This window comes from Oncorhynchus kisutch, linkage group LG20 (assembly GCF_002021735.2).
Source record: "Oncorhynchus kisutch isolate 150728-3 linkage group LG20, Okis_V2, whole genome shotgun sequence".
Taxonomy (NCBI): Eukaryota; Metazoa; Chordata; class Actinopteri; order Salmoniformes; family Salmonidae; genus Oncorhynchus; species Oncorhynchus kisutch.
Genome location: NC_034193.2, coordinates 14,470,226 through 14,482,419, shown reverse-complemented (window position 1 = coordinate 14,482,419; position 12,194 = coordinate 14,470,226). Strand labels below are relative to the sequence as shown.

General features: G+C 41.5%; 1 protein-coding gene across 1 annotated transcript; it reads left to right on the top strand.

Annotated features, from left to right (window-relative positions):
• The first annotated feature begins 9,696 nt into the window (after positions 1-9,696).
• On the top strand, positions 9,697-11,042 carry ch25h (cholesterol 25-hydroxylase). The gene has a single exon (XM_020453877.2). The coding sequence runs from the start codon at positions 9,742-9,744 to the stop codon at positions 10,498-10,500; it is 759 nt and encodes a 252-aa protein (XP_020309466.1). The 5' UTR covers positions 9,697-9,741; the 3' UTR covers positions 10,501-11,042.
• The last annotated feature ends 1,152 nt before the right edge of the window (positions 11,043-12,194 follow it).

Here is a 12,194-nt window from a genome sequence, read left to right as displayed (position 1 = left end):
GCCTTCCATCTACAACCAACCTACTGAAGCGCAGCTCAGAGTAAATATTTATTGCATTTTCCTTTTCCAAATGGGCGGTAATTTAGAATGCATAAAATACCATATTGACGATAGCACAGCTTCACCTTTGTTCCTGTCTTCCCGCTCTTTCACTCAACCCAGCCCCTTTTCCTTTGTGTAACAAGCTGTCATATCTGTTAAGCCCGCTAGGGACATTTTCCTTTATGACGCAATTTGTAATCAAGTTATGATTAATGGTGTGTATGTGTAATTCTGCATGATTAGTTAGGTATTTAGTAAATAAATAATTAAACCCAATTTTGTATTGCTGATTCAACTTGTTAGCCAGGGTTCGTGCAAATAAAATAATTTACAACTTTCAGATGATACTGAATTAAGATGACTATTGATATTGACTGCTATTGATGTAAAATATTACTACGTCTTGAAGAGTTTATTCGGAAGATAACAGCTCTATAAATATTATTCTGTGGTGCCCGACTCTCTAGTTAATTACATTTACATGTTTAGCTCAATCAGGTAATATTAATTACGGAGAAATGATTTTATAGAATAGCATGTCATATCAATTAATCCAGCATAGCCAAAGACACGACACAGTATTTGTTGCATTTGTTTCTGGTTTGTGCGAAATCCAAAACCAGTCTGCACACCACCAAGGTGAATTGGTTTAGTCTTGACTCTTGGTTGACAGTGTTGGGGGATGGGTAATGTACTGATGCTCCAGTGCCAAATCAACACAAATGGATAAGAAAAGGTCTAAGCCATCAGATGCCCAGTTTAGGAAAAAAAGGAAAGAAGAGGAGAAACATGCAAAAGATAAAGGTATGCAACTATATCATCTCTTTATGAGTATAATATTATGCATTGAATGAAATAGGCTAGTGTAACACTTATGTTTGTTAGCCTATGTTGCTATGTTGCTTGCTATGCTATAACACATAGGATGACAATAATTCTGTTTTTTGTCCAACTAGCTTACATAACATTGGATATAATTTCACACAGTTTCATCATAATAATGTGTGTAGCCTGCAGCAAAATGATTACAACCTAACTAGCACATTATTGATTTGGTTAACTTTCATTGAGGTGACATAAAGGTTTTCTGTGATTTCTGTATTGACTAGGTCCTGAATTTCCAATGCTGTAGGCTAACTTAAAAGATGTCTATATTATGCTGATATTTTGTATCTTTTGTGATATATTTAGTATTTTGGGGTGTCTTATGCCTAGAATTAACCAAGGAGGTTGTGGGGTTAATTTGGTTCCTATTCTGAAAGTTTGATAAATTGTGCATAATGACATGTATATTTTAATTGTGCAACAAATGTAGTTAAGGTGTCAGACTCATATGCTGTATTTCAATGCAAATTCAGGGGCACTTCTGAAATATTTTGGAGCACTCTCTGGCACTGGCCAGGATGAGGAGCCATCTACCTCCTCCGGTCCTATTCAGAAATGTTGTCTGAGCCTGAGGATGAGGATGAAGACCCATTTACTTCCACTTCTCACCAGCAGGATTCTTCAGGTGTGTTTGTGCGCATGCGCACGTGTGTGTGTGTGTGGGTACACGCACATGTGTTTATGCGTGCAACCCTGCATAACATAAACAAAATAAATAATTTCCCTTTTGCAAAGTTTTAAGATTCGATATTGTAGGTAACAATGATGATGTTATTATTACTGGGTATTTATGTGGGATGTTCCACCACTATAAATGCTGTGAATAACGTGTGTAATCTAATGCCCATGTGCTCTCTGTTAGAAATGCCTGTAGCAGCATCCTCACCAAATCCTGCTGCTGAGGATGAACCACTGTCTACAGACCCTGCTGACTGGCCTTAAGTTCTGATTGACAGAATCTGGACACAACTAGTTTGCAGAGGACCAAGTGAGGTACCACCTAACTTTGTTTTCCCACGGAATGAGAGGGATGTAAGAAGATGCCACCACTTGTATTTCAGGAAGACCTTGAAGTTGGTCAGTGTATTCTGAAAGAAACAACAGCCTCTTCTGCTTCTGCTGCAAACTCTTTTCTGAGAAGAAAATGTATTTAGCAAACCCAGGACTGACAGACTGGAAACATGCAAGTTCTTTGCTGATTTCACACGACACCAGTCCAGAACACCGAAACTGCATGAAAACATGGAAAGAACTGGCAATAAGGAGCAAAAAAAGGGAAACAATTGATAAGCATGAGATGGCACTTATGGAGGCTGAGAGGATAAGATGGAGAGAGGTGTTACTTGCAAGTATATATTTGTATTAGAAAATACAAAATAAAAGTATTCTAAATAAACTCTTACAAAATAGGCATGAAATCTAGTTCGGGCCAGTGAAATACAAATTACAAAATAGGTATTGAAAATATTGAAATATCAAATACATGTAACATAAATACTACCTGTTGTTGACACTAGTGACCTGCACTGTAAATCTGCAACAGTTTACTAACCACTGTGCTTCCAGTAATGCACTGTAAATTCTAGAAATACAGCATGGTACTCTAGTAAGGTGTTCCAGTTATATGTTATACATTTTTGTTACAGTAAAGGTCCTGTAAATCTACAGTAATTTACTGGCTTCTGTGCTGCAAGAAATGTACTGTAAATTTACAGTAATATACTGGCTACTGAGTGGCTGAAATGTTTTAGAGTGTAGGCATCCACATCATTCATGTTCCCTGAGTGATAGTGAACCCATGCAAAGTTAGCATAGGTCACCAGTAACTCTGTATCATCCTGTCTATTCTTCAATGCACTCTCAGCCTTGTGGAGATACTCAAGAGCACTAACATTGTTTTCCTCCAGGTGGCTCAGAAAGGCTAGTAAGTTGAAATATGTGGCATGGTTCGGACTGCTGAACTTCATGACGCGATCCAGAAGTTTTTCAGGGAGGCTGTCCAGTTCCTTAATGCCAACCTTCCTTATGCCCCAAGTGAAGTGACACTCAAGTGCTTTCAGCTTGACTTTCATATCTACCTTGAAAAATACAATTATTACCATCCAGCATTTGAACTGTTGTTGGCACTTCCTCCTCCCAAGGTGTCGGACCATAAAGCAGAGTGTCACATAATCCCATTTGAGCCCAAGGTAGTCAGGTTAATCAACACCCTCTCCCCTGAGTCCTGACAGGCACTATCTACCTCCTCTCTAGGCTTTCACATACTTACACTAATGCCTAGCTCCCTCTACTGACCCAGCATTCATATTGCACTAGCAATATCAAAGTTGCTGTGTGTTTATTACTGTTTTATGTCAAGTCGATCATACAAATAAAAGGTATTATTAGCAGTACTAAATTACAAAAACGGTATAGGCTAAATAAATCACGATTTTTAAGGAGAAATATCACAGGTGATGCCAAAGTGTGCCTTCAGTTAATTGATGAAATACAATTCAAATGTAACATACAGTGCCTTGCGAAAGTATTCGGCCCCCTTGAACTTTGCGACCTTTTGCCACATTTCAGGCTTCAAACATAAAGATATAAAACTGTATTTTTTTGTGAAGAATCAACAACAAGTGGGACACAATCATGAAGTGGAACGACATTTATTGGATATTTCAAACTTTTTTAACAAATCAAAAACTGAAAAATTGGGCGTGCAAAATTATTCAGCCCCTTTACTTTCAGTGCAGCAAACTCTCTCCAGAAGTTCAGTGAGGATCTCTGAATGATCCAATGTTGACCTAATTGACTAATGATGATAAATACAATCCACCTGTGTGTAATCAAGTCTCCGTATAAATGCACCTGCACTGTGATAGTCTCAGAGGTCCGTTAAAAGCGCAGAGAGCATCATGAAGAACAAGGAACACACCAGGCAGGTCCGAGATACTGTTGTGAAGAAGTTTAAAGCCGGATTTGGATACAAAAAGATTTCCCAAGCTTTAAACATCCCAAGGAGCACTGTGCAAGCGATAATATTGAAATGGAAGGAGTATCAGACCACTGCAAATCTACCAAGACCTGGCCGTCCCTCTAAACTTTCAGCTCATACAAGGAGAAGACTGATCTGAGATGCAGCCAAGAGGCCCATGATCACTCTGGATGAACTGCAGAGATCTACAACTGAGGTGGGAGACTCTGTCCATAGGACAACAATCAGTCGTATATTGCACAAATCTGGCCTTTATGGAAGAGTGGCAAGAAGAAAGCCATTTCTTAAAGATATCCATAAAAAGTGTTGTTTAAAGTTTGCCACAAGCCACCTGGGAGACACACCAAACATGTGGAAGAAGGTGCTTTGGTCAGATGAAACTTTTGAACTTTTTGGCAACAATGCAAAACGTTATGTTTGGCGTAAAAGCAACACAGCTCATCACCCTGAACACACCATCCCCACTGTCAAACATGGTGGTGGCAGCATCATGGTTTGGGCCTGCTTTTCTTCAGCAGGGACAGGGAAGATGGTTAAAATTGATGGGAAGATGGATGGAGCCAAATACAGGACCATTCTGGAAGAAAGCCTGATGGAGTCTGCAAAAGACCTGAGACTGGGATGGAGATTTGTCTTCCAACAAGACAATGATCCAAAACATAAAGCAAAATCTACAATGGAATGGTTCAAAAATAAACATATCCAGGTGTTAGAATGGCCAAGTCAAAGTCCAGACCTGAATCCAATCGAGAATCTGTGGAAAGAACTGAAAACTGCTGTTCACAAATGCTCTCCATCCAACCTCACTGAGCTCGAGCTGTTTTGCAAGGAGGAATGGGAAAAAATGTCGGTCTCTCGATGTGCAAAACTGATAGAGACATACCCCAAGCTACTTACAGCTGTAATCGCAGCAAAAGGTGGCGCTACAAAGTATTAACTTAAGGGGGCTGAATAATTTTGCACGCCCAATTTTTCAGTTTTTGATTTGTTAAAAAAGTTTGAAATATCCAATAAATGTCGTTCCACTTCATGATTGTGTCCCACTTGTTGTTGATTCTTCACAAAAAAATATAGTTTTATATCTTTATGTTTGAAGCCTGAAATGTGGCAAAAGGTCGCAAAGTTCAAGGGGGCCGAATACTTTCGCAAGGCACTGTATATATATATTTATATCGCATCAAGAGATCCTGTTTGTATTTCAGAGTAAAATTCTTAATCCAATACCTCATCTTGTTGAAGACAGCCAGTTGTTTTCTTATGTTGCCCACACTGAAGGAAAAGCAGCCAACAAGTGCTCACCATATGTGGGAACTCCTTCAAGACTGTTGGAAAAGCATTCCAGGTGAAGCTGGTTGAGAGAATGCCAAGAGTGTGCAAAGCTGTCATCAAGGCATAGGATGGCTACTTTGAAGAATCTCAAATGTAAAATATATTTTTATTTGTTTAACACTTTTTTTGGTTACTACATGATTCCATATGTGTTATTTCATAGTTTTGATGTCTTTACTATTATTCTACAATGTAGAAAATAGTAAAAATAAAGAAATGAGTAGGTGTGTCCAAACTTTTGACTGGTACTGTATATATATTTTTGTGCTAAACAGGTGGGGGTCAAAACTGCCCCACCTGCCCTGAATTACGGGTCGCCACCGGTCCTGTAGATTATTTATGATCATGTTTTCATCATAGGCCTATTGTCTGCACGCTGCCCAGCAATAATTGCCCCTTGGAGATTTAAATATTATGAATTAGATTGAATTGAACCAACGCATTAAATCAGATCAAATGTCATGTGTCACATGCACCGAATACAACAGGTGTAGACCTTACAGTGAAATATGTTTAGTCCCAGGGTTCTTAGCTTAGTGATGAGCTCTGAGGGCAATATGATGTTGAACACTGAGCTGTAGTCAATGAACAGCAGTCTGATGTAGGTGTTCCTTTTGTCCAGGTGGGTAAGGGCAGTGTGGAGTGCAATAAAGATTGCATCATCTGTGGTTCTATTGGAGGCAGAGTGGGTCTAGGGTTTCTGGGATAATGGTGTTGATGTAAACCATGACCAGTCTTTCAAAGAACTTCATGGCTACAGACTTGAGTGCTATGGGTCGGTAGTCATTTAGGCAGGTTACCTTAGTGTTCTTGGGCACAGGGACTATAATTGTCTGCTTGAAACATGTTGGTATTACAGACTCAGTTGGGGACAGGTTGAAAATGTCAGTGAAGACACCTCACGGCGTCCAATAGGATGGGACCTGAGCTCTGTCCGAAGTGAGCCCACGACCAGGCCTTCGCCACACCCCTAAACACACATGGGTCAAAACAACAATAATGACTCTTCCTCTAGCTTCAATATATTTACTCCTATAGTCTCTCTCTCTCTCTCTCTCTCTCTCTCTCTCTCTCTCTCACACACACACACACACACACACACACACACACACACACACACACACACACACACACACACACTCACCCGAAGCCCAGCTGTTGACAGACCACCTCTGCATCTTTGTCGTCCCATTGGTCATCGCAGACAGAGCCCCACCTACCACTGTGAACACCTCCACACGCCCCTCAAAGTATTCTTCTCCTCCAACCAATCATAGAGGAAGACCACTGCCTGGGGGAGGATACAACAGCACAATATGGATGCTGAGTAGGGGCACGAGGTACGCACTGTGTTTCCTTCTCTCTAGCTTCCTACTGACCTTCTGGTGGAGCACACACAACTCCCGCCTCATTTCCATGGCTACAGTCCCCGGTAACAAATGTCCTGCTCTGGCATTGGCTGACGGAGCTCTCATCACCATGGCAACTCAGCCGCTCGTAATGGAAGAGGCCGGAGCCCGAGCCGAACCTGGACTGCTCCAAAGCAGTGCCGATCTCACTGAGGGGACACAGACACACACACACACACACACACACACACACACACACACACACACACACACACACACACACACACACACACACACACACACACACACACACACACACACACACACACACACACACACAGTCTTACAGTTGAAACGGAAATGCTGCGATGCTACAATGCCAATCTCAATGAGGAGGCACACACACACAAACATACACACTCCTACAACTCTCTTACCCCAACCCCAGCTGTCTGCAGATCACATTGGCATCTATGTCTGTCCAATGAGAGTCACACACCGCCCCCACTGACCATTCAGGTACACCTCCACACGTCCACTTCTTGACGATGTCCCGCTCACCAGCCGAGCTGCACCTAAGAGAGGGTGAGAAGGACAGGTACATCAGCCAATCAATTGTCTGGAAAAAATACAGAGTAGATACTCTGTACAGCAAGGGAGGCTGATGGGAGGAGCTATAGGAGGACGGGCTCAGTGGAATCACTACACGGCCTCCCTGGCAGTCGCAGTAGGCCCGGCATATAATACTGGATTTGTTTAGTATATTGTCTCTATGTATACATAAAGTATTTTTGCTATAAACCTACCCTGGTGGCAGTCGCAGTAGGTCCAGCCGATGGCCCCAGAGGTCTGTCTGAAGAAGCACCAGGGGTTGGACTCTCTGAGACACAGAGCCATTATAGAAACCCAGCTCTGTAAAAGAGAGAGAGAGAGAGATGAGACAAGAAAGAGAGAGGATACTGTCATAACTATGACTCCCTCTGAACAAGAGAGACAAATGGGATGGGAGGTTTATAGCAAGAGAGGAGATATGGAGAGGAGATAAGGAGAAAAGCATAGGAGGAGAGTCAGCGCATGCACGTCTTGGTAATCAGTCTGGCCCTGCGGCCTTGCAAATGTTGACCTGTTTAAAAGTCTTACTCACATCGGCTAAGGAGAGCATGATCACAGTCGTCTGGAACAGCTGATGCTCTCATGCATGCTTCAGTGTTGCTTGCCTCGAAGCAAGCATATAAGTAATTTAGCTTGTCTGGTAGGCTCGTGTCACTGGGCAGCTTGCGGCTGTGCTTTCTCTTTGTAGTCTGTAATAGTTTACAAGCCCTGCCACATCCGATGAGCACCGGAGCCGGTGTAGTAGGATTCAATCTTAATCCTGTGTTGATGCTTTAACTGTTTGATGGTTCGTCAGAGGGCATAGCGGGATTTCTTGTAGGAGTCCCACTCCTTCAAAGCAGCAGCTGTACCCTTTAGCTCAGTGCAGATGTCGCCTGTAATCCATGGCTTCTGGTTGGGGTATGTAAGTACGGTCACTGTGGGGACGACATTGTCAATGCACTTATTGATGAAGCCAGTGACTGATGTGGTGTACTGATCAATGCCATTGGAATATGTTCCGGGATTCTTCTGGTCTGTGCTAGCAAAACAGTTCTGTAGTTTAGCATCTGCGTCATCTGACCACTTCTTTATTGACCGAGTCACTGGTGCTTCCTGCTTTAGTTTTTGCCTGTACACAGGAATCAGGAGGACGGAATTATGGTCAGATTTGCCAAATGGAGGGCGAGGGAGAGCTTTGTACACTTCTCTGTGTGTGGAGTAAAGTTGGTCTAGAGTTATTGTGTTATACCATGTCAATTCGAGAAATTACTAGTATAACAGAAATTACACAAATTTCAGCAGGAAGCAGGAATGTCAAAGATGCTGTTCTGTCTATGAGATCCTGTCTCTTATGCTTCTTACCTCATCTTTACTGTTGAAGGCAGCGAGTAGTGTGTTGGCCTGACAATTGATACACAGCCGAAACCTACCCACTCCTTGGCATAGAATCTGAAACTTCAAGTTTCCATTCTGCCAAAAACTTTACAACCAATTTTATAACGTGAGTAGACAACAGTCCCCTCAACAACTGGATGGAGTTGCAGAATATAAGATGATTCAACTTGACCACTTGGCGGTGTAGTGTACTAGATAAAGAGGAAAAGGAAAGGTGTAAGATGAGGGAGAGAGCAGATGCTCTTTAGGCAAATGTCCAGCCAAAATAGAACAGAGAAAACAGTAGTATTCTACTATTCTATCGAATTACAGAGTTATGCAAGAGACACTCATTTATTATTCATCATTTGAGAAATTCTCAAAGAAGTTGCATTGCTTCATATGCACAAAGTAGGGAAGTTCTTCAGCCAGTATTTCCCCAAAACATTTGTCAGACTTGTGACTGTCTACAAACAGTTGAATGCCCTCATTGCTCATTTACATACTGTATAATCGAATATAAAACACATTTCTAGTTATGAATGGATTTATTTGAATGATTATATTGATATTTTGTCAATTTACTAGCCGGTTACCACCCAGTACTCTACCCTGCACCTTATTGACTGCTGCCCTACAATGAATACTGGTCACTTTAATAATGTTTACCAACTGTTTTACCCACTTCATATGTATATCATGTATTCTAGTCAAGGCTCATCCTATATAACTACTGCTGTAAACATATTTTCTATTCATATACTGTCCATACACACCATTATTTATATATATATATATATTCCGGACTCTGTCATTGCTTATTCTAATATTTCTTAATTGCCTTTTATTTTGGGGATTTGTCTGTATTGTTTTGTACTGTTAGGTATTACTGCACTGCTGGAGCTAGAAACACAAGCATTTCGCTGCATCTGCGATTACATCTGCAAATCGGTGTACGCAACCAATAAACGTTCATTTGATTTCCAATACAAGCCCTCAGAACAATCTTACTCAGAGTCAGATAACTGGGCTAAGTTAAAAGGCCCCAGAATGATCAGGAAGTCCTTATAAGGACCATCTGGGGGTGGTTACTTTTCATACCAAACACATAAAAGGGGAGAGACAGCTTTGGCAGGAACCCGTTTGAACAACACTTTTCCAGCTCACGCACACACAAGCCTGGACACAATGCTTCTACAGAGCCTATGGGATCTCATATTGGGGTATAATGCTTGGCTTATGTCGCCTTTCTTCCCTGTGCTTTTCTCACTCAGTGTCTACCTCGCCTTCTGCCTGCCCTTTGTGGTGCTGGACCTCCTCTCCCCCAGGCTGGCCTGGATCAGGACCTTTAAGATCCAGCGGAAGAGCCATGTCTCCTGGACTATGATGTGGAGCTGCCTGGCTCACTCCCTCTACAACCATGTGGTGTTCCTCTTCCCTCTCACTGTGCTGCACTGGTACTGGAGACCAGCCAGCTTCATAGCCGAAGCCCCCGGGACGCTGCGTCTCATCTGGGACGTGGTCGCCTGCCTCCTGCTCTTCGACTTTCAGTCTTTCATCTGGCATTTGCTGCACCACAAGGTGCCCTGGCTGTACCGGACATTCCACAAGGTGCACCACATGCACACAACAACCTTCGCCCTGACCACTGAGTACTCTGGGGCCTGGGAGACCCTGTCTCTGGGATTCTTCTCGTCGGTTAACCCTCTGCTGCTGGGCTGCCACCCCCTGACAGAGATGCTCTTCTATGTACTGAATATCTGGCTTTCTGTGGAGGACCACTGTGGCTATGACCTGCCCTGGTCCACGCATAGACTGGTGCCCTTTGGGCTCTACGGTGGAGCTCCGCACCATGACATGCACCACCTGAAGTTCAAATCCAACTACGCTCCGTACTTCACACACTGGGACAGGCTTTTTGGGACCTTGCACAAGAGCTCTGACTGAATTTATGCACAGAAGAAGGTGCAAATGGACATGAATATCTTGAATATCTTTTATATTAAAAGAATGGGATACCGAGTGCAGGCACTTTGTGATGTATTGTATCATATGTTGATGTTATTTATCATAGTTAAGATAGAGCTGTTTTAATCTAAGTATTTATTTAACCGGATGTGTTATTTATTATAGCTGATTTTCTATGACTCTTGTATATGAAGGTTATCTCTAAAGATTCATGCTATGGACTCTATGATTTACAAACACATATTGTTGTATGTGGATCAATTATAGGTCACATTTCAAAACTGAAAACATTAACCAGTTTAGACCTTTGATGCCAGTTAACTGAACTATCGGAATTAATTTGACTGGGATTGAATGACTGAAAACTATTGAAATGTTTGTGTTAACTTCTCAGTGCTACTGGGTGAGCATCACTGAACAAAATGTTCAGCTGTTTCAAGCTGTATGCATTATTAAAAAGGGATGAACCCCTTATTTTTGTTACAAAACAAGAAGCAATAAAACTAATATCAGAAATGGTCTCTGTGGCTCGCTGTCATTAATCTACATTATTCATAAGCCTTTTAGTTTCTGTCCTTGATTTATAGAGATGACAGTTTCAGATGTCATTTAGAACAAAGCTGCGTGAGAACAACCAGGTTTTATATGATACATACGTATTTGCAAGTTCAAGCACCTCCTCTTGCATTGCCATGCTGGAATGGCAGTTTTTTAATTGAAATGGCAGTTAAAACATTTCTTGACCAAAATGTTCCATATAGAACCCCCCCCCTTTTTTTTTTTAAAGAAATAGAAAAACACAAGTTCACTTTGACATTATGGGGTATTGTGTGTAGGACAGTGACAATTTAAATTCAAGCTGTAACACAACAAAATGTGTAAAAAGTCAAGGGGTGTGAATAGCGCCTATCTATTCACACCCCTTGACTTTTTACACATTTTGTTGTGTTACAGCTTGAATTTAATTTGTCACTGTCCTACACACAATACCCCATAATGTCAAAGTGAACTTGTGTTTTTCTATTTCATTTTTTAATAAAAACATGAAAAGCTGAAATGTCTTGAGTCATTAAGTATTCAACCCCTTTGTTATAGCAAGCCTAAAAAAGTTCAGGGGGACACATAATAAGTTGCAGGGACTCTGGGTGCAATATTAGTGTTTCCATGATGTTTGAATGACTATCTCATCTCTGTACCCCACACATACAATTCAATTATCTGTAAGGTCCCTCAGTCGAGCAGTGCATTTCAACCACAGATTCAACCACAGAGACCAGGGAGGTTTTCCAATGCGGTGTAAAGAAGAATAGCTATTGGTAGATGGGTAAAATGTTGAATATCCCTTTGAGCATGGTGAAGTAATTAATTACACTTTGGATGGTGTATCAATACACCCAGTCACTACAAAGATACAGTCATCCTTCCTAATTCAATTGCCGGAGAGGAAGGAAACCGCTCTGGGATTTCACCATGTGGCCAATGGTGACTTTAAAACAGTTACAGAGTTTAATGGCTGTGATTGGAGAAAACTGAGGATGGATCCACAACATTATAGTTACTTCACAATACTAACCTAAAAGGACAGAGTGAAAAGAAGGAAGCCTGTACAGAATCAAAATATTCCAGAACAAGAAAATGTGGAAAAGTAATTCACATTTTGCCATGAATACGAA